The sequence below is a fragment of the Cricetulus griseus genome, chromosome 4 (genome assembly GCF_003668045.3).
Source record: "Cricetulus griseus strain 17A/GY chromosome 4, alternate assembly CriGri-PICRH-1.0, whole genome shotgun sequence".
NCBI classification, from domain to species: domain Eukaryota; kingdom Metazoa; phylum Chordata; class Mammalia; order Rodentia; family Cricetidae; genus Cricetulus; species Cricetulus griseus.
This window is the reverse complement of record NC_048597.1, coordinates 93454221-93476508: the sequence shown is the minus strand read 5'-3', so window position 1 is coordinate 93476508 and position 22288 is coordinate 93454221. Positions and strand designations below refer to the sequence as shown.

General features: G+C 49.7%; 1 protein-coding gene across 1 annotated transcript; it reads left to right on the top strand.

Annotated features, from left to right (window-relative positions):
* The first annotated feature begins 3151 nt into the window (after positions 1-3151).
* Positions 3152-15214, top strand: Selplg (selectin P ligand). The gene is made up of 2 exons (XM_027415967.2): positions 3152-3616; positions 12947-15214. Exons 1-2 carry the CDS (start codon positions 3451-3453, stop codon positions 14185-14187), a joined length of 1407 nt encoding a protein of 468 aa, XP_027271768.2. The 5' UTR covers positions 3152-3450; the 3' UTR covers positions 14188-15214.
* Positions 15215-22288: the final 7074 nt, after the last annotated feature.

Here is a 22288-nt window from a genome sequence, read left to right as displayed (position 1 = left end):
TGTAGACCAGGCTGTCCTCAAACTCACAGCCTCCTTCTCCATTTTGAGGGCCGGAATTAAAGGTGTGTGTCACCAGGCCTGGCTGGGTTTGTTTATTTTTTACATAGAGCCTTGATTCCTAGTCCTGGCTGTCCTGGATCTCCATTCATAATTCAAGCTGAACTTGAATTTACTGAAATCCTCCTGCCTCAGCCTGAGAATGCTAGAATTACGTGTGTGCTACCACACCTAGCTCCTCAAATCTCTTATGCAAACAATTGTTGCTGTAGTCTACCGGGGATTTTGAATCTTGCCAGGCTCCATTTCTAAAAAGCAAACTGGTGGCAAAGGCCTGCAGTCCCAGCTGTGTGGGAAGTAGGATCATGAATTCAGGAATTGCCTAGGGCCACAGAGTGAGTTCAGAGCCAGCCTTGGGAATTTAGGAAGCCCCTGCCTCAACAAGGACTGGGAGTAGAGTGCTTGCCCAGCACAAATGCTTGATAACAGGTACCTGTGCACCTTGAATGACTGAAAGTGTGCTAAAAGGTAAGCTGAGACATACGAAAAAATTTTGGAACGTTTACTTAAACAATGATACATAAATTATGAAGCTCAGGGCTTGTCAAGACGACTAAAGGCACATGCCAACAAGCTTCATGACCTGAGTTCAATCCCCAGGACCCACATAGTAGGAACAAACTGACTTAAAAGTTGCCCTTTGACCAGATGATGGTGGCACACGCCCTTAATCCCATCACTTGGGAGGCAGAAGCAGGTGAATCTCTGTGAGTTCGAGGCCAGCCTGGTCTACACAGTGAGTTTCAGGACAGCCAGGGCTTCACAGAGAAACCCTGTCTTGAACAACAACAACAAAAAAAAAAAAAAAAAAAAAAAAAAAAAAAAAAACAAAATGTTGCCCTTTGACCTGTGTACACACTCGGGGGTGTACACACACATACACATGCATGCACAAAATGTAATAAAAAACTAATAAGCTTCAAGCCATCGAGGTTCAGGAATTCAGCTGAGGGTACTTGAGAGATTCAAAAGGAAAACAGATCTGATTGGTTTGGAAGATTCCTAGTGATTGATCATAACTGTATTGGCTACTTCTGATTGGTTGATTATAACTGTATTGGTTACTTCTGATTGGTTGAGGACAAGTCCTGTCTGTCTTTAGGTAGTTCCTAGAAATGGCTAAAGTTTTGTTTGTGTCTGTTTGCAAATCAAGCAGGGCCTGTCTGTCTGTCTGCTCAGGGTCCTTTATTCTGCCTCCTTTTAAATGTGCTTTAACAAGTGGGGATATAATTTTAACGCTTGCTTTGTATTCCACCAAGGACAGATCTCCCTGGTGTGGAACTTGTGTGTTTCCCCAAGATGTTCTCATGCTGAGTACCATTGCTTTGGTCCTTGGGGGTGCTGGAGAGTCTTCAGGGCTCCATTCCTAGAGGCACAAAGCTGCTTGCGTGATGGCTCGCCTTGCAGGTGTCAGGTGCAGGAGGATGTGGCTTTATGGTCCCCACACAGAAAGCTTGAACCGGGATCCACTTGGCAATGTGTGTGCCTCTAGAAAGCAAGTCTCCCTGCTCGATGGACCTTGATTGGGTGAAAGGCAGCTGTCTTCTGCCACATCAACTGGCTGGGGCGGAGCTGGGTGGCAAGGCACTCACCAGGACAAAGAACAGTAGCGGTTCCTTTTCATGTAGTTCACATCACAGCCCCAGATTTGAGTCCTGTCGCTGCAATTTATCTGTCTATTCAGGTGAGGTCAGCTGAGGGCCTCAGCGCTGGCTTCCTAAGGCAGTTAAAAGATACTGTCATGACTGATCACAGAGCCTTGGGTCTGTCTATCTTTTTTGTTTGTTTTGTTTTGTGTGTTTGCTTGCTTTTAGACATTTTTAAATTTCATTTATTCTATGTATGTATAAGTGCATACACATTCATGTCATGGTGTGTGTGTGTTTGTGTGTGTGTGTGTGTGTGTGTGTGTGTGTGTGTAAGAGAGAGAGACAGAGACAGACAGACAGACAGACAGACAGAGAGGCACCGACAGACAGACAGACAGACAGACAGACAGACAGACAGAGAACAACTACTTTTAGGAGTCAGTTCTACTTGGTAGATTCCAGGACTTGAACTCAGGTTCTCAGGGTTTGGTGGCAGGCACCTTTATACATGGCCCTGTTTTGTTTTCTGACATAAGCTGTGGGATTCTGGTTGGCCTGATACTCATTATATCATAACCCAGGCCGGCCTCAGCCTCTCAAATGCTGGGATGACAGGCATGAACTACCATACCTGGCTCATATTTTATTTTATCGAGATGGGTCTCATTTTGTAGCTCAGGCTGACCTCAAACCCTTCTTGTTATTGACTTTTAAGTGCCATGGTTACAAACATGTACCACCTGGCCCTGCTGACTTTCATTTTTTAAATAATCTGTGTGCATGCAAGGCAGGGTATGCCTTCTCTCTATGTGGGTCCTGAGCCTGGCCTTGCAAGCAGGCAGGGCAGACCCTGGAGGCTAATCCCCCTTCCCCCTTCCAGATCTGTGCTGTGCACTCTCAACCTGAGCCTGTCTACTCAGTGCAGCCCTGGTTGTGACCCCTGGTGTCATTGTCACTTCTCCTGCCTGACTCTACAGCCCACCCTGGAGTAACATATTTACTGGGCAGTATGTGGTGATGGTCTCTTGCCCTGTTTCCTGGCTGGTCCCACTGTCCCATGAAGGACTACAGGAGGGACAGCATGAGCCCATGGATGGTATACAACCTGAGATGTAGGGTTGGCCAAAGGAACAAGATAGGGAGGAGAAATCCACTGGGGAATTGGGGACGTTACTGCCTGGAGAATTCTGCTAAAGGGACCTGGTGATTCACCTGTGGAGTGGCCAGGACAGTCATATTCTTTAGCCCGGGTTGGCCTCAAACCTGCAGCACTCTCTGCCTTGGCCTCCCCAGTGCTGGGATTGTAAGTGAGAACCACTGCATCTGGTTATGTAGAACCGAGTGAGAAGAAAAGCATCCTATTGCCCAGGAGAAGGGAGGATGCTGAGTACAAGCTGAGCTACAGAGATGGGGATACACACACACACACACACACACACACACACACACACACACACACACACACACACACGTGACACGAAAGCTCTTCTATATACAAGCAGCAAAGAAGTGGGTGCATTGTGGTTCCTTCCCCTCTGCCTGCCATTTTCCATCTTGAATGGAAGTGAGACCTGCCCTCCCTTTCAACTGGCCTCAGCCTCCCGTGACAGGGTTCTTTCTGGCCACACTCTCCATTGCCCATGGAAATGCTGTGACTCTTGTCTGAGGTCTCACCCAGAGGTCCCGTCACCTGTAAGGTCCCATACCTTCCTTGATTTCCAAGAGTGGCATCAGGCCAATGCTCACCCAATTTTAATCAGACTTGTCACCAAAGCTGTCACAAACAAGGGGGTGTGGGTGTCACATGACCAGCCTGAGTAACCACACTCTCACTTCCTTCTTCCACACCCTGCCGTTGGGGGTAGGCGCATTGGGACCACAAGTGTCTGGCAGTGTGGGCTGGGGCCTTGTCACTGAGGCAGAGTCACTTCTGGGCCCTGAGGCAGCTGCCCCATGCTCTGCTGAGCAGGGTAAGTTCTGGTTTGCAAAACTTTGGGGAGTGGCTGGGGGCTCTAGGGACAAGAGGCCTGCCTTTGTGTTGCTAGCACACATGGCAGAACCCGGGGCCCTTCCAAGTGTCACTGAGGCCCTGGACTAAGGTCTCATTGGAGACTGGGTCTCCTCTAGCCTTAGCTGTGGGTCTCTCCTGATACTGCCTAACTGCTGTCTGGTTACCAGGCCATGGCTGCTACCTTGCAGTCTCTGAATGGAGACTCAGAAGTCTGGGCCCTCTCCCTAGGAACTATCCTGCCCGCTCTTGTCATGAGGGGGAAACTTAAGACCAGAGTTGAGACTAAGTCTGGAAGAGTCCCAAAAGGATGGTGTGGAATTCATCTTGAGGTTGTTACAGCATGAAAATATTCTTTGGGATTCTCTCTCTTTCAAATTATATATAGTTTCCATTTGTTCATTAGGCTGGCTTGGAACTCTATGTAGCCCAGGCTAGCCTCTTGCTTTGGCCCAGTGCTGGGGTTACAGGTATGAACCACCATGCCAATCTTCTTTGATGATTTAAATTTTTTATTTTTATTTGTATGTTATTATTGCTGTGTTTGTGTGCTCATATGAACTTGTGTGTACGGACAGGCACATGAATATCATGCAGCATGTGTGGAGGTCAGAGTCTGTTCAGGGAACTAAACTCAGGCCAGTGGACATCCCTGGCAGGCACTTTTGCCCTCTGAGTCATCTAGCCCACCCATATCTTTTTTGCTTTTTTAAAAAAATTAAATTAGATTTTGAAAATAGAACTTGTTCATGAAAAATTGTTTTTAAATTAGTCTTAATTTTAAAAAAATGTTCTTTGTATGTGTGTTCGATTACATGTATGTCTGCTCATTACATGTGTACAGTGCCCTCATAGGCTAGAAGATGGTGTCAGATCCCTTGGAACTGGAGTTAAAGATGGTTGTGAGCCTGTGGTTATAGGCATGTACCTCTACCGCACCTGGTTCGTTGATGCTGGAATCAAAACCAGGACTTCAGGCATGCTAGGCAAAACACTGCCCACTGGAGACTGGCAGGGGCTGAAGACCCAAGCAGATCCCATCTGCCATACCTACAGACCTGTGTTGCCTTTGCTGGATGATATTGGGGTTTGGCCCAGGCCCTTTGGCAAGCTTGGCACCGAGCAACCTCGAGCCCTTCCCCCTGCAGATAGAAATTGGTTCCTGTTGTCTGACCACTCTGCTTTTTGGTGGCCTCATCTTACCTCCTTTTCCCGTAACTAACTTCTATATACAAGTTAGGGTTAGGGTTAGGGTTAGGGTTAGGGAGGTGGCTCTTCTGGGTGCCTCTGCTGATGCCACACCCTGTGTGGATGTTCCTTCCTCACCAGAATGGCCAGCAGCCAGAGAGCTGAAACTGGGGAACGGAAGAGCCATCCTGCTAAGCACCCCCAGAAAACCTGGGTTGGGTCCCTCCTGGGCCACCAGAGGGGTTTTGGTGCCTTGGGGTCACCTGGGTGTTCCTAAAGGTCAATGCTGCTGTTTATAGGTGGGGAAACCAAGCTCTGAGGAGAGAGGCAGCTACATATGATGTCATGTGCTAGAGGCACTGAGTTAGGCTGCCACACAGGCCTCTGGCTGCAGGCGCCTGGACAGTGGTGACTAGTTCTGTCAGTCTCCTTTGATGCATAGTGCAGGAAAAGGGGATCGGAGGGTGATGCACTTGAGGGAGACCATCTGGCTGGGCTATGTGCTATATATGCCTTTTCAGAAAGCCAGGTGAAGCTCTCCTTGAGTTAATTCGTGCTAAGCCTCACAGCTGACCTGTAGCTGGCCAGTGCCCTAGGGTTCCAACAAGCCATGCTTGGTTCCTGGGGCTAAGGAGCCCCCACATTATCTAACACCATGCTTTGTGGCCTTGCAATGGGGCCACAGGATATTAATTAGACACACAGGATGTTTACTAGTGAAGAGTCGGGGCCCCAGAGTGGAGGCGCACACCTTTAATCTCAGCATTTTCTGGAAGCAGAGGCAGGTACATCTCTATGAGTTTGAGGCGAGCCTGGGTCACGTAGGGAGATGTTGTTTTTCATTAAATTTAGTAGCAGTCCCTTAAGCTGTCCTAACCAGCAGTTGCAAGTCTGCAGCTACCAGTTCATCGGCATTGGCCGTAGCCAGATGGGAATTCTGAATTCCCTCTCTGGCACCCGACTAAAGGGAACTTTATCTAGATCTCTGTCCCTCTGTAGGACTTGGGATTCAAAGTCTGAGGTGAAATAGCAAGTAGCTAACCTCCTCTCCTAGCTTATGGCTCCCCCAAAACTGGGACTCAACCCCCACTTAAGAACCCTCGCTATACATGGTTCCTCCCTACCACTTCCTGTCAACTAGTTGCTGACTCAGCCTCCTGACCCCAGGTTAATTTTACTTAATCAAGCAAATGTAACATGTCTTTGCATCACTAAACAAATGTTCCACAGCGTAAACCAATGCAAACACATCTTAAATTAATATTCCACAATAGTGAGACTCTTGTCTCAAAATGAATGAATGAATGAATGATAGGAACTGAGTGTCAAGGCACACAGCTCTAATCTCAGTACTCAGCAGGCAGACTCAGTAATTTAAGGTCATTTTTAGCTAAAGAGCCAGTTGTAACATGAGACTACCTCAGAACAAACAAAAAGTTTATAGGTGGGAATGTGAATTTTAAAAGGTGGGATGTGTTAGTTGACAAATACAGGAGACTGCAGACGGCATCTCTGTGCAGTTCAGGGGCTGGGAGTGGTCCTGACCGGGCATGCCGGGCCTGTTGGTGTTGACAGCTACAGAGTTCCTGCCCTCCATGAGCTTGTGGGCTGGTGGGGTGGCCCAGAGAAGATTACCCTGGTGCCCCTGAGTCTAAGGCACAAGAGTCACGGGAGACCCCAGCTGTGTGCCTGCCTGTTGCTCGATCCCGGGCATGTGGCACTGTCTCCAGGTGGTTGTATTATTGAGCTTCAGGAATTCATGGGTTAACTTGAATGGAGTTTTAGGAGACAAACTTCAGGAAGGTTTACAGAATGGAAGATGCTGGACCAAACCCAAGACGATCTGAATGGTTCCAAGAACAGATGATTTGGGGCTCTGTGTGTGTGTGTGTGTGGCAGGGGGTGGGGTGGGGGGTGTTGTTGCCTGGCTTCAAGCTCCTGCTTCTGGCCTGGCCTGTGTGACTCTAGGTGTCTGGGGGCCTCAGAACGATGGTTCCATCCTTTAATGGGACAGGTCTTAGGGCGATATTCAGCACACACACCAAACTCAGTCTGTATGACTCACAAACCTGGAGGTTGAAACTGAGGGTGGCATCCAGGTCCTTCCACAGAGACCAACTGCTGTGCATCTCAGTTCTCTGGGGAAGCAAAGGCCAGTTCCAGCCTGCTCTAAGGTTGGGGATTTCCCAGGACAAAACAGTGGTTAACAGGGAGCCCCTTGCCCTAAATGCAAAATTCAAAGTTATGACAATGATCTAGACATGGTTTTAGTCCCAGCACTCCCCGGGAGGCAGAGGCAATTGGATCTCTGCGAGTTCAAGACCAGTCTAATCTACATAGTGAGTTTCCAGACTAGCCACATAGTGAGACCCCATTTCAAAAAGATGATGATGATTAACAGCTGGCTTTTATTGAGCATTTACTGGTTGCTAAACATCTTGTGAGTACCACACCTCACTCACCCTCAGCAGCCCCATGAGGAATGGGATCTCTCTCTCTCTCTCTCTCTCTCTCTCTCTCTCTCTCTCTCTCTCTCTCTTAGTTTCTCTGTGTAGCAGCCCTGGATATCCTGGAACTAGTTCTGTAGACATGCTGGCCTCCAACTCTCAGAGATCCACCTGCCTCTGCCTCCTGAGTGCTGGGATTAAAGGTGTGTGCCACCACTGCCAGGCAGAGGAATGGATCTCTTGCCTCTGCACACACTGTCCTCAGTGCTGTCCAGTGACTGTTTGCCCTCGTGGTGGTGTGAAAGTAGCAGCCATCCTGGAGAACCCACAGTTTGAGTTTTTGATCTGATCTATCCTGGGCTATCGATTCTTAGACACTGCAGGCTGGAGTTAGACAATGTTGCCCAACTGCAGGCTGAGGTAAGCATTTCCAACACGTTTTAGCTGAGCCTGGCTATTCTACAGTGTGTTGTCAGGTCAAGTGTGTTAATGTATTTCTCACACGTCCGTGCCACCACAGATTCACAGGGACTAAACCCCATGGCAAACCGAGGCACACCTATATAGCAGATGGGATACCCATGGCTCAGAGAGGTGAATTGAGTTGCCCACAGTCATACAGCTTTGTCTGGGACAGAACTATGATGGACTGTCATCTGACTCCATGACATAGACCCCTCATGGGACCTGAGGTGCATGTGCCCCAGTCTCCCCTGGTTGTTGGCATATGCTTTGCCTCTCTTGGAGTCTGAAAATCACTCTAAGATGCTGTTAAGAGAGTCAAAAGTGTTGGAGGAACGAGGGCCCTGGCAGCCTGCCCTTCATAAACCCCAGGGGTGAGGGAGATAGCTACTGGTTTGGGGGTGAAGGACAGGAAACAGGCAGGCAAGCATCGAGACAAATTGGACTTGGACATGGCTCCACCCTCTCGAAGCTCAGCCCAGCCCTGATCTTGTTTTCCTGTCACCTGAGGGTAGGAGGGTGAGCCACCCTTCCAAGGCTTGCCTTCCTCATCTGTGTCATGGGGGTCTTGAGAAGATGGGGGAGTTTACCCAGAGAAAAGCCACTGCAGCGGCAGCCTGACGGGGCCTTGATGAGAGTCGCTTTCAGCTGGACCTCAGGAAACATCACCAGTGACGCATCTGGTACTGGTCCACCTGTTTCGGGCATGGCGAGATTCCATCCCTGCAGAGGACAGATGTTCCAGGCCGTGGTGTTCCAGGCCCATCCTGTTGATGTCCATTGATGGCAGGGCATGGCCTGGAGCAGCCAGTGGCCCTGGGTAGTAGAGACTTGGGGACTTCTGTGATGTATGACTTGTGGTTCAAGCTGGACAGGCCCAGGCAAGGAGATTTGGGCACATCATCTTCTGTGCTAAGCAAATGTTCTTCCATGGAGGCACAGCCCCAACCAGGGAGGCACAGCCCCAGCTCTTGGTTTACACATTTACTTTTACAGCTGAACGTATGTTCTTCTGTCTCTAGCTCCCAAGTGCTGGGATTACAGCTATGCATCAGCATGCCTGATCACATATTTTAAAGAAGAAACTATATTAGTTAATGTATTTACTTATTTATATGAGACAGAGGTGTTGCTCAGGCTGGACCCAGCAACCCTTCTGATGCCAGGGCCCTCCCTCCACCCTGCTCGCTGCTGCCCTGCTCCCACCCACAGGAGGGAACGGCTCCCAGTTCCCTGGATGCCACAGTGGCAGCATTCTCATTTCCATGGCCCTCTTGAACCTGAGCCTCGCTGTGTCCTCACAGAAGGCTTCTTCCTTTCAGAAGCCAACATCAGGGACCTCCCATGGGACATCTTTGAAGCAATGTCACTCATTTTATACATGAGGCAGCTGAGGGTTGGGGAGGGCACTCAGAGTCACATAGCTCTATGAGGTGAATATGGGATTCTGGCCAGCCCTGTCTTCACCCCAGGCTGCCTCTATGTACAGGAGATTGTGGGTAGGAAGCAGCCTGGCTCCTTTCTGATTGGCCCTCACCTGCAGATGGGACCCCTGACTTTCAGACTCTCTGACCCCCCACAAGCTGCTTTGCCCCCAGGAACTGAAGGGCTAGCCTTTGTAGTGCCCACCCCACCCCACCCCCATTTCAGGAAGTGGTTAAGTCTCTGCCTTCCAGGAACCAAGGGGAGGTAGTGGGTGTGGGCAGCGCGGTGTACTTTGTCATGATGATGACACTTACCTCAGCACCGGTGGCTTCTTCCTGCATTGCTCTCCCCCCAGGTAAACAGGACCCAGTCAGGGTCATGTCTTTTCCTCTAAGAAGGAACCCTGCTCAGAGAGGCAAGTGCCTGTTTCAAAGTCACACAGCTTCTAAGAGGCAGTGTTTGAACCCCCTCCCATCTGATGCCATTGTCTGCTGCCCCTTTCTAGGACCTTGGTGGTTACTGAACAACTAGTGTGAGCCTTTCCCCACTTCCAGGATCCAAGCTCCACAGGCCTGAACTAAGCCCTCTGCTGGTCAGCACCTCTGCTCCTTCACCCAGGCTATGTTTTCCATAAAGCCTCCCTTGGTCTGGACTTGGCCACTCCCTTCCCAGGTGTCTTTGGGCAAAAATCTTGGCATCTCTGAGCCTGTGCCTGCCTCTGTAACAGGGGTGACTGTCCATGCAAGTACCATAAAGTTTGTTTTCACATTTCAGTAGAAGATGTGATCAAACTGGGCATAGTGGTTCATACCTTTAATCCCAGGACTTGAGAGGCAGACTTGAGAGTTCAAGGTGAGTCAGGGCTACTGAATGAGTGCCAGGACAGCTAGGGCTATGTAGAGAAACTCTGTCTCGAAATAACAATAAAAACAAAGGAAAAAAAGCCCACAAAGATGTGCTCAGAGTTGCATTTAAAAACTTGGTGCAAAGCCGGGCGTTGGTGGTGTATGCCTTTAATCCCAGCCCCTGGGAGGCAGAGGCAGGCAGATCTCTGTAAGTTCGAGACCAGCCTGGTCTACAAGAGCTAGTTCCAGGATAGCCTCCAAAGCCACAGAGAAACCCTGTCTCAAAAAAACCAACCAACCAACCAACCAACCAACCAACCAAACAAACAAACAAACAAACAAAAACTTGGTGCAATACTAACTAACCCGTGAAAGAGGCCACATCAAACCCTAGGAGGGCCCTACAGGTTAGAGTCATCTTGTCCCTCCCTCCTGCCAATTACACAAATGAAGGACCAGGGAAAAATATAGGAAATGATGGATGCGGAAGCTGTCCACTTCAAAGACACTGTTGGAGGGGTAGTGTACTGCTGCAGGATGCTGTGTGCAGGGCACCAAGTACCCAGCTCCTGCCACTCACCACAGTGTTCTTTAGGGCTGGCCTTTATAAATCCTGGACAATGCCTGGAGGAAGTAAGGAGACAAGGGGATGATGGCCTAAAGGAAAGGGGCTGTTCTTCCTGGTTCCCTGGTTGGGAGGACAGTGGTCTCATACAGACAAGTCTGAAGGCTGAGCTCCTTGAGAGGTGAGGTTCCTCCTGGGTCCTGAACCTGCAGTTGATGGCTCTGGGCCCTGAGGGATTTATAGAATAAATTGACTGGAGCAACCAGAGCATCCAATGTTGGCTGAGAATTTGCTATAACATGACATCTTCACAGTGCCTTTGAGGCAAGTCTTGTCATCCCCATTGTCCAAGCAAGGACACAAAGGGAACAGGACTAAGGAGAGATGCAGAGAAGGGGAGAGATGGCTCAGTGGTTAAGACACTTGCTGCTTTTCCAGAGTACCTGTGTTTGGTTCCCAGCACCCACATCTGGCAGCTCACAACCGTCTGTAACTGCAGCTCCAGGGGACCCGATGCCTACACTCAGGTGCACACAGCCCCATATAGACATGTCATATGGATAGTATAAAATACTAAGAAGAAACTTTTTTTAAAGTTTTAATTTTTTTATTTATTTGTTTTATTGGTTGTCCAAGACAGGGTTTCTCTATGTAGACCTGGCTGTCCTGGAACTTGCTCTGTAGACCAGGCTGGCCTCAAACTCACAGAGATCTGCCTGCTTCTGCCTCCCAAGTGTTGGGATTAAAGGTGTGTGCCACCACCCAGCAGGTTTTTTATTTTTATTTTTGAGACTATAATTACATCATTTCCCCCTTCCCTTTTTTTGATCTAAACCCTTCCATATATCCCTCCTTGAACTATTTCAAATTCATGGCTTCTTTTTTCATTAATTGTTGTTTCTGTATAAGGTTACTTGCATGTATGTTTTCAGAGATGACTATTGGGTGGTGGATAACCAGTTGGCGTGCTCTTCCCTGGGGAGGACTATTTCTCTCCATTTCAGCATTCCTTAGTTGGCTGAAGTTCTTAAGTAGGGCTGAAGTCTTTCTAGGTCCCCTATGGCATGTCTATTGGTGTTGTCCTTGTTAAGTTCAAATACATCCTTTTTTAAGGAGAGAGAGAGAGAGAGAGAGAGAGAGAGAGAGAGAGAGAGAGAGAACTGAAGACAGGCAAAAATTGTGTGGGGCAGGGAGGAGACAGAGAGATGAAGGGGATGGGGCTAAGACCTATTAGGGACCAAGGAGCTGGCTTTGTCCTCAGACCCCAGAGGGCTCCTCTACTCAGCCACTGTATTGTGTGACACCTGCTGTTCTTTTGACACTGTTAATGTCTAAAATAGAAACTTAAGGGCCAATAAGAGGCTCAGCTGGTGAAGACGACTGCTGCCAAGACTGAGAACCAGTTTGAATCCCTGGGCTGACAAGGAGGGAACTGACTCCTGCAGGTTGTCTTCTGACCTGCACACATGGCTTGCGTGTGCACACACATATGCACACACATGCAAAATAAATAAAACACAAATAACTAAAACCCAGACATTGAGAAGAGCTAACACAAAAATGTAAATGGAGGCCTTGCAGAGATGGCTCAGCCGTTGAGATTACTGACTGCTCTTGCAGAGGACCCGGGTTTGGTTCCCAGAACCCACATGGCAGCTTATAACTGTCTGTAAGTCCAGTTCCAGGGGATCTGACGTCCTCTCCTATTTGCCAAGGCCACTGCATGCACATGGTGCACACACAGACATGCAGGCAGGCAAAACAATTATATGCATAAAATAAAAATAAATCTTCTTAAAAAAGATAAGTGAATGTAGTAAGTAAGACTTCCTTTGCTGGGCTCAGTGGCACACCCCTTCATGCTGTAGTGTGAGATGCTGAGGCAGGAGGATTGCTTAGTCCAAGGCCAGTCTGCACCACAAAGTGAGTACCAGGCCAGATGCATATATTTAGTTAAGAATAAACCAGGAGTTGGTGGCGCACATCTTAAATCCCAGCACTTGGGAGGCAGAGGCAGGTGGATCTCTGTGAGTTTGAGATCAGTTTGGTTTACAGAGCGAGTTCCAGGACAGGCTCCAAAGCTACAGAGAAACCCTGTCTCCAGAGGGGAGGGTAAAAAACCGGTGGGGGCAGAGGGGGAGAAAACAAAATTTAACCAAAACTGCTAGTGAGGTTGGTAAACCATCTCTGATGGCGTTATTTATGTGGCTAAGTGCAAAGCTTCTAGCAGCCAAGAGTCCCATCTCAAGAGATGTCTGCTGCACAGTGCCTGCCCCAGACCAGACCAGGGCTGCCTGTGAGATCCTCAGCCAGCACAGGCTGATGCCATCCCTCCTGCCTCTCTGCCCCTGTCTTCCCAGGTACCATGCTTCCACACTTGCTTCTGCTGCTGAGCCTCTTGGGCCCTGGCAACTGCCTTCGGTCGTGGGACCCCTGGGAGCACGGAATCAAGGAAGCCTTGGAGCCAGTGCATCTCCGGGACCGGAGACAGGCCGCTTCGGATGATGAGTTTGAAGAGCCGGACTATTCTCCGGAAGGCACAGACCCCCCAGAAATGTTGATAAATATTACCAACACTGTGGGTGCACACCCTGAACCTCTGACCGTGACAACCATGCTAGAGCAGAGAGTTTCTGTGGGGGCTGGAACCTCTGAGTCAGCCACTGTCACCGGCCCTGCTGGCCTAGATGCAGGAGGACAGAGCACAGAAGCTGTCACACAGTGGAGGCCAACCACAGTGGCGGCGATGACCATCCAATCAGCATCCACAGAAGCAGGGACTTCACAGCCAGCACCCACGGAGGCAGAGACCTCGCAGCCAGCGCCCACGGAGGCTGAGACCTCGCAGCCAGCACCCACGGAGGCAGAGACCTCGCATCCAGCGCCCACGGAGGCAGAGACCTCGCAGCCAGCGCCCACGGAGGCAGAGACCTCGCATCCAGCGCCCACGGAGGCAGAGACCTCGCATCCAGCACCTATGGAGGCTGAGACCTCGCATCCAGTGCCCACAGAGGCTGAGACCTCGCATCCAGCACACACGGAGGCAGAGACCACCCAGCTTCCTGGGAGTCTGATTGTAAAAAGTCTGTCTACAGAGTCCACAGCCACAGAAACACCTTCCAAAGAGCCCACGGCCACGGAGACCATGTCCACAGAGCCTATTGACTCTATCATCTTCCTTGGGCCATCTGTGACTCACAAGGGCAATCGTGTGGCAACTGGCCACATAAATGACAATGGTTTGAAGAACGGGCTGTTTGTGACCCCTTGGAGCTCTCTGGCCACAACGACCCCAGGGACCTCTGACCTCATCCCAGTGAAGCAATGCCTGCTAGCCATCCTCATCTTAGCCTCTCTGGCCACCATCTTCCTGGTGTGCACGGTGGTCCTAGCTGTCCGCCTTTCCCGTAAGAAGCACATGTACCCAGTGCGGAACTACTCCCCCACCGAGATGATCTGCATCTCATCTTTACTGCCTGAGGGGGGTGAAGGGGCCCTTGTCACAGCCAATGGGGACCTGCCCAAGGTCCAGGACCTGAAGACAGAGCCCAGTGAGGACCGAGATGGGGATGACCTCACCCTGCGCAGCTTCCTGCCTTAGTCTCTCTGGCTATCTGAGCAAGGCCCTTGCTGGCTTTACCCTCCACGCCCACCTGCTGGTCACCAAGGCCACAGAGCTGGGCTTCCTGGGTGAACTTTATCCATAGGGGTCTTTAGGGTCCAGGACCTCCAAGATCCTGCAGCTCCTGCTTCATTCATGGAGCCTGGTGGCCTCCAGGCCAAGGACCACAGTAGCAGTTGCTGCTCCTGGACACCTCTCTCTACCTGTCTGCTGTTTTTTTTTTTTTTCTGGGACCCCCAACCCCCACTGTCTCCCAGTGCTGTGAGACTTCCTGGGGGTCACTAGAGTCCTGGCCTCACCTCCCCAAGAAAGAATAACTTCCCTACCCCAGTCCCAAAGCTTCCCTGTTGGTTGCCATGGTTGCCTGATAAGAAAGGCTCTCTGGGGGAGGCTGCCAGTGAGCAGCATTTCCCAAGGCTGTGTCTGTTCCTCTGGCCGCAGTGAGGGGCAGCTAGGCTTTCCCAGGCACCTGTCTAGGGATAGCAGGGCAAGGACTGGAAAGACAGTCCTTCATGTTGGTCTGTGTGAACCATGAGCTTCTGTATGTTGACAGAGCGACCTCGCAAAGTGGCCTGTCACAGAGCAGGTGCTCAATAAATGTGTGGCAGCAAATGGCGGCTGAGTCCTTCACATGCCCAGGCTGCCACCTCCAGACAGTTTAGCCACAGGCTCTCAGGCCAATGTGCATGTTGCTGTGAGACAATAGAGACGTTTAGTCCATTCTTGGGCAGCGGCAAGGGGGAAATGGAGGGCTCGACTTGGAAGTGATTGCACACACTAGAGACCTGAAGGAGTAGGAGCTTAAGGTCATCCCAGGATATGTGTCAAGCTTGAGATCAGCCTGGGATCAAAGAAAACTAGAACGGGGTCTGGGTGGATGGCTCAGTGGGTGAAGAGTGCTTGCGGCCAAGCCTGATGTCTTAAGCCTGACTGGGGGTCCTACATGGTGGAAGGAGAAAACTGACTCCCCCAAATTGTCCTCAGATCTCCACACACAATAAACAAACAAAACCAAACAAATAAACAAAGTAGAGAGCTTTGCTGAATACACCCTTACCAAACTAGGCCAAGGGAGGTGGGTCCCTCAGTTCTCAGACAAATATGCCTCTTGGTGCCCACATGACCCTGCCCAGAAACCTCTCTCCCTCCACAGGGTGCCCATGTCCACTTCTAGCAGATTCTCACAGACTGGCAGAGCTGCTGCCATCCATGACACTTTCCGGGTGTCACTTACCTCCCTGGGCTGTTGCTGAGAGTTTGGGGCTGACCAATTTCTTTTTAAGGCAAAGATGGTGAGTATTTGGGCTGTGTGTACCACACCATCTCTACTGCAACGTCCCAAGTTAGTTCTCTAAGCCGCAGAGAATGTGTGGCAAATGACGGTGTCACTGTGTGTTCTGTTAGGGCAGTTGACTCAGTAGGGAAAGCACTTGTCTTATCAGTGTGAGGACCTGAGTTTGATCCCCAGAATCCACAGAGCAAAACAAAACAACAAAGCAGGTACAGTAGTTCACACTCTCAACCCCAGCCTTGGGCAGCAGAGACAGGTCATTCTCTAGCCAGCTATTCTGTCCTACATCGAAAATTCCAGGCCAATAAGAGACCACTCAAAAGGAAGATATATAGTTCCCGAAGAACAAGAGCTGAGAGTGTCCTCTGGCCTCCATGTGCACATGTAAACATGTACATACACATATACATGAGCACACACACACACACACACACACACACACACACACACACAACAAGCCAGCTCAGGCTCTGTAATTTTGACCCCTAATTGCAGGACAGGGTACCACAAGGTCACAAATTTGCCAGCTTTCTGATCTTGGCATTAGAGCCTGTGCTCTGAGAGCCTCCCCCAACTCCAGCAAACCAGAAATTGTCCACATGTGTGGCAGACATGCCCCACCTCACCCCAATCCCACAGGAACCCCAAGGCTTCATGAACTCTCACTCTTGTCCCGCATCCAAGTTCTTTCTTCCCATCATTTCCACAGACAGGAGGGCTGCTTGAGTACACAGCACCCTGTCTTCTGGAAGAAGAACAATGTCCTTTAGAAGGAAAATGTTTTTTTCTCTCCCAGAAAACACTCTGGGATGAAGAAGCCTTGACCCACCTGCTCAGGGTGTGACCTGCAAGAGAAAGCTACATCTTGGGAGAGAGGGATTGGGACAGGAAGAGAGCCACAGGGAAAGGCAGGAGGTAACATGGCAGGTGATGGGATCCTCAGGGACAGAGTAGAGAGTGGTGGGGAGATGTCCCAGCATCTAGAAGTGGTCCTGCCCGCTGCTTCCCCCTCAGCCTAAGACGATCCTGGCTGGTGCACTGGGAAGACCTGGGTTCATCTCCCCTGAATCAGAAAGAGTATAAGGGGATCCACAGACCCGGCAGGTACAGGAATGAGGGCATCTGAGCAGTTCCCCGGGGTCCTGGTCCCCTTCTCGGTTTTCTTGCTTGGAAAGGGGCTCACCATGGATGAGAGGAGCGGCCACCAGGGGGCGCTGGTCACCTTCTCCTGGAGGATGGTGGTACAATGAGGAGCCTGCATCCTGGTGTTTTGAGTATGAGTGCTCTTGGCTTTTCTGGTAATATATTTGCTAAACAACCGATTCTCAAAACTTGACACCTAGCCCTCGGGCAGATTCAGATGTCCCTTGTGCGCAGCTGCCCCACCGCCCATCTCTGTATGGCTCTGACGGTGCAGAACCAGTCAGTCAAGGCATCCACTCCGTGAACCCACACACGCGGGCAGTATCTCCTCACACATGTCTGCAGCATCTCTCTCAACCCCTCAAACTGCCTTCAAAGGAGGCCCTCGAGTGTTCCCTTCATAGAGGAGGAAACGGAGGCTCAGAGAAGTGAATTCCTAGCCCATCCCACAGAGGATCTGGGACTGTAATCCCTGCCCTGCAGCCTTGCTCTTGCCAGGGTGACATTCTATCCTCCAGATCACAGTGGGATTCTGGGGGAATCCTATGGCCCAAGATCACTTTGCTGACCTTCCTGCCATCCGGAAGTCCCCCTTGTCACCAGTAATCTCCTTGGAACAGAGGAAAGGCATGATTACTTGGAAGGGTGACCAAGCAGAATCAGCCCCTCTCTGTAGAGACGACACAGAGTCAGGCCCAGCACAAAGAGGGCAGATGTGAGCTGGGCACTTACCTAACCCTTGTCTCTATCATCTCATTTAGGTCACAGTGGGGCTGCACAACAGGCACGTGCCAAACTCACCGTGCTGCTGCTGGGGAAACTGGAGCTTAGAAATTGGGAGCAAATTGTCAAAAAGACAGAAGAGGCAGGGAGGGAGTCAGGCCTGGGTGGGGGGCAGACAGGAGGTGGGTGGGTGGGCAAGTAGTGGTAGGCTAAGTTTATGCCCAGTCCTTGACTCCCCCCAGTGTCAGGGGCTGCCCCTTCCACCCGTCACATGGGTGTTTCACTTGTCAACAGATCTGGGCAAGAGCTCAGGCTTTCCTCCCTGTCTGCCTCTTGGACAAGTCACAGGGTACTGGGGTGTGTACTAGTGTGAACACAGAGGGGTGCGTGAGGGAAATGAACATGGCAAAGGAGGGGTATCTGGAAGAGGAAGAGTTGCTGCAGGGGTTGGGGGAGACTGAGGATGTGGGTGAAGGATTGCGATGCTGGCATTAGAGAGGGCGGGAGGAAGAGCAAGCTAAGACCTCGGGGTTCTGATGTGGGCAGCCATCCTGAATAGAGCCTGTGGGAAAGGCAGCAGAGGGCTGGGATGAGGGAGAGAGGGGCTCCTGGTGGGGTTTCAGCCTTGTGGGGTGCAAAGACCCTCCAGGTGCTTCCCCAAGGCAAACACGGTTTGACACTATCAGCCATCAAGGGAATGCTCAGGGAAAGCCCACTGAGGTTCATGTCACAGCACAGCAAGACTGAAACCGACAAGGACAGCAGTACACGGTTGGATGGGGAGGGGCTAGGTGTCCAGCATGGTTGATGGTGCATCTGCTTTAGAAACCAACTGAGCAAATTTCCATAACATTCAAAACAATCACTGTACACCTTGGGAATCCCACTCCCAGGTAAACGTCTGCCCCAAAGAATGCAAATACATGCTGGTCTGAATCCATTCACACACTGGCAACAACCTCAGTCCTAACAGCCAGATTCAGCCCATGAAGGAGAATTACCCTGTGGTATGTCCATATGGTGGAATAGTACTCAGAATAAAAAAGACTGGATACCAGCACGCCTGCTGGCATGAGGAGATCAATCACAGAAGCCAGGCACAAAGGCTGTGTGTAGAATGTGGATCCCAATGACACAATGTCCAGAAAGGGGCTGTAGAGATGGCTCAGGGGTTAAGAGCACCAGCTGTTCTTCCAGAGGACCTGGGTTCTGTACCCAGCACATCAGAACTCACAACCACCTGAAATTCCAGCTCCAGGGTATTTGATGCCCTTTCCTCACTTCCATAGGCACCAGGCATATATGTGGTGCATATATACACATGCAAGCAAAACACTCATACACATGATTTATATATATATATAATATATATATATATATTATATATATATATATATATCCTAAAAGTTCAGGGTGGGTCTGGAGAGCTAGATCTGAGCTTAAGAGCACTTACTGCTCTTGCAGAGGACCTGAGTTTAGTACCTAGCATTCTGGTCTTGTGGCTCACAACCACCTGTAACTCCAGCTCCATGGGATCCAACACCCTTTTATGGCTTCCCTGGGCACTGCACTCATACACATATACCCATACAGAAACACACCCATGCGTATAATTAAAAAATTTTAAGGATTTATTTCTTTATTATGTATACAGTGTTCTGCCTGCATGTATGCCTGCACACCAGAAGAGGGCACCAGATCTCATTATAGATGGTTATGAGCCACCATGTGGGTGCTGAGAATGGAACTCAGAACCTCTGGAAGAGCAGCCAGTGCTCTTAATCGCTGAGCCATCTCTCCAGCCCATAATTTTTTAAAAATATTTTTTTTAATTTCAGAAGGGCTAGGGAAAGGGCTCTGTAAGTAAAAGTGTTTGTCGGTCCAGCTCAAGGATCCAAGTTTGAATCCGCAGAACCACGTGCTTTTTGGTGAGGAGGGATATAAAGACAGGAAAATGTCATGGGAGAATCTTTTGTACACTGTGAAGATGTGATGTTGCCAAGGTGCCTTCTGATTGGTTTAATAAAGAGTTGAATGGCCAATAGCTAGACAGGAAGAGGTTAGGCAGAACTTCTGGGAGAGAGAGAAACTCAGGGATGAATCTAAACCTTCGAGAGACACCTGGAAGACATGGAGACAGTCGTACAGATGAATAGAAGGTAAAAAAGTCACGTGGCAAAACGGATATTAATAGGAACATGTTAATTGAAGTTATAAGAGCCTAAGCTTTCATAATTAATAATGAAAGCTGTGTCGTTATTTGGGGCTGGTGGTCCCGACAGGAACCACTGCAGAAGAATCTCCCAAACTCATGGGCTCAGCTCCCTGAGCAGAGCTGCTTCTGATCTCTGGATGGATCTGGCAGCCACACTAACCTCCTGTGCTTGTCCCCACTCCTCTTCCTGGGGAATGACATCTCCTCCATCCTCCCTCTGGTGATGGACGTGGAGATGAGCCTGGTTGCTCAACTGCACCCTCCATCTGCAGGGTAGGTGCCTCTGTGTCTGCTCATGTCACCCAAAGACCACTGTTTACCTGTTCAGGTGGGTGTCACCCAGAGACTCAGGTTCTCCTTTCCCCAGTTTAGAAAGGAGATAGACATCAGCCTGAGACCCACTGGGTGTTTCCTAAGGGACTCTTTGTGCCTCTTGGTGCTTATCTGCAGCCTGGGTGGTCCCAGGGTTATGGAGACATTGGGCATAGGACACCGCACCCCCAGACAAACAGCCACAGTAACAGCTCTTGATGCTGGCTAAGTTTGTTGTCACACTCACACTGATTCCTCATCCAATGTGGGTCCTTCTGGGGAGATTATTATCTCACATGTCTATCACTGTGGGGAAGTCAAGTGTCAGGGACACAAAGCATCTGGTCACATGGCAGCAGCTGGTCACATAGCATCCAGTCAAGAGCAGAGAGAGGGAGCCTGGACTCGTGACTGGCTTGGCTCGATTCTCCAATCTTGTGCAGTTCAGAATCCCCTACCCGAAGTGGAGGGTTCTCTCTGCTCAAGGCAATCTCCTGTAGACACATCTCCTGTAGACATGCCCACAGGCCAACCAACCAAATCTGGACTTTCTCATTGAGACTCCCTTCCCAGGCTGATAATTAGAACAAAACATCATAGTCACTTAACTAAAGCCACATAGTCTGAAAAAAATATCAGAGATCTGGATATCTGTATTTAATCTCTCTCTCTCTCTCTCTCTCTCTCTCTCTCTCTCTCTCTCTAAGCATTTTTTTTGTTTTTTTTTTTAAGCCAGGTGTGACAGGATACACCTAGAGTCCCAACATCAGGAGGCAAAGACACATGGATCTCTGTGAGTTCAAGGCCAGCCTGGTCTATGTAGTGAGTTCCAAGACAACCAGAGCTACATAATAGAGACTCTCTCAAAAAAACAATACATAAGTAAGATAAAAGTATAAAAAACTTTTTCAGAGTTTAATTAGCTCAGGATTAAACTCCATTTTTCTTATTTTGAAAGAATTTAAAATCTTATGTGGTTATGAGTTTATGTGTACCTTATTGTATGTACAGGTTTCTGCAGAGGCCGGAGTATGTCAGATCCCCTGGAACTGGAGTGACAGGCAGTTGTGAGCTGCCTGATATAGGTGTTGGGAACTAAAGTCCATCCTTTGCAAAAGCAGTCTGCACTCTTAAGCACTGGCTTATCTCTCCAGCTCCAACAGAGCTGAGATCAGCCATGACCACAGCCTAGCTCCCTGAGCAATGGCTGGGAACCCCCCAAATTTCTAAATCACTAGGTCAGGCAGCAAGATTACTCTCCCAGAGTCCACAGCAAAGGTGGGAAAAAGCCATGACTGTGCACTGCCCACGTGTGGTGCCCATCTGGCCAGAGGGGAAGTGGGTGAGCTAGGGTGGGGGAAGCAGAGAGGCGACCTAAGTCCACCAGCTCTGGTCTAAACTCTAGAAGCCTGGCTTGTATGTTTGTGGAGCGGGGGAGCAGGCCACCACCCTCTCACCCATTTCCTCATCTGTGAGTTGAGGTAGTTCCAGGCTGCAGGAAGAGGATCTGAGGGGCTGAGGTGTTGCATGGCAGGCAGGAGGTAGGCTGTAGAGCCTCTGCCTGAAGGAAAGTGGGAGCTACTGTGGCTTCAATGTATTGAAAAGGAGCCCTAAATCCATGAGTTAATAGTGTTAGGAAATAAGGACTTGGCTCAGAGTTTCCTCACATAGCAGAAGTGATCCCAGAGCTTATTTCCCAGTGTTTTCTGGAGCATGGATTGGTTTCTGGGTCCCCAAGAGCTTGGTTGCAAGGTCTTGGTGGTGTGAGGAGGCTACAGCCACCTCTGTTTGTGACTCTGGGCTACAGAACTCCCCACCATGGCAAAGGTTAGTTAGTGGGAGGTGAGGGCTACTGTGGACACAGAAGCCCAAGTACCAGTGGCTGGCTCAATCGAGCCTTCACTCCCCTAGGGTGGCTCATTCTGCACACGTGGTTATCTGGCCTTGGCTCTGACATTTGTGTCACATAGAGGCACAACTTCAGGTAATATTCCCCAAGAGTTCAGCAGTCCCTGTGGAGACAACTGAACACAAAGGCTCATGAGTGTGACTCGTTCAACTTATCAATGGAAGTTTCTGGGCCCAATTCTGCCCTTGTTAATTTTCCGATACACATCTGCATCAGATGGTTAAAGGGAGGTGCTGGGCACCTCCCCCTTAGCCCCCATTTGACATAATACAGAAACTCTAAAGTTTAGTTAAACAACGTGCTTGGATTTTAGGGGAGGAAAAATAAATCCAACTCTAAATCCAGCATTGATTTACTTGAATAGGGACTAGGAAATAAAGAGAAATAGAGTTATTTGAGAGACAGCTATAAAGTTTACTGTATGGCACATTCCTTTTGTTTGATGGTTATAGCTACCTTCTCTTCTTAGGCAACTACCCATGTAGTG

Excerpts from the sequence above, each read along its gene's own strand:
- Selplg (XM_027415967.2), top strand. The coding sequence starts at position 3,451 with ATGACCAGCCTGAGTAACCACACTCTCACTTCCTTCTTCCACACCCTG. Across the intron at positions 3,617-12,946 it reads CCCATGCTCTGCTGAGCAGG|GTACCATGCTTCCACACTTG; the intron begins GTAAGTTCTGGT and ends CTGTCTTCCCAG.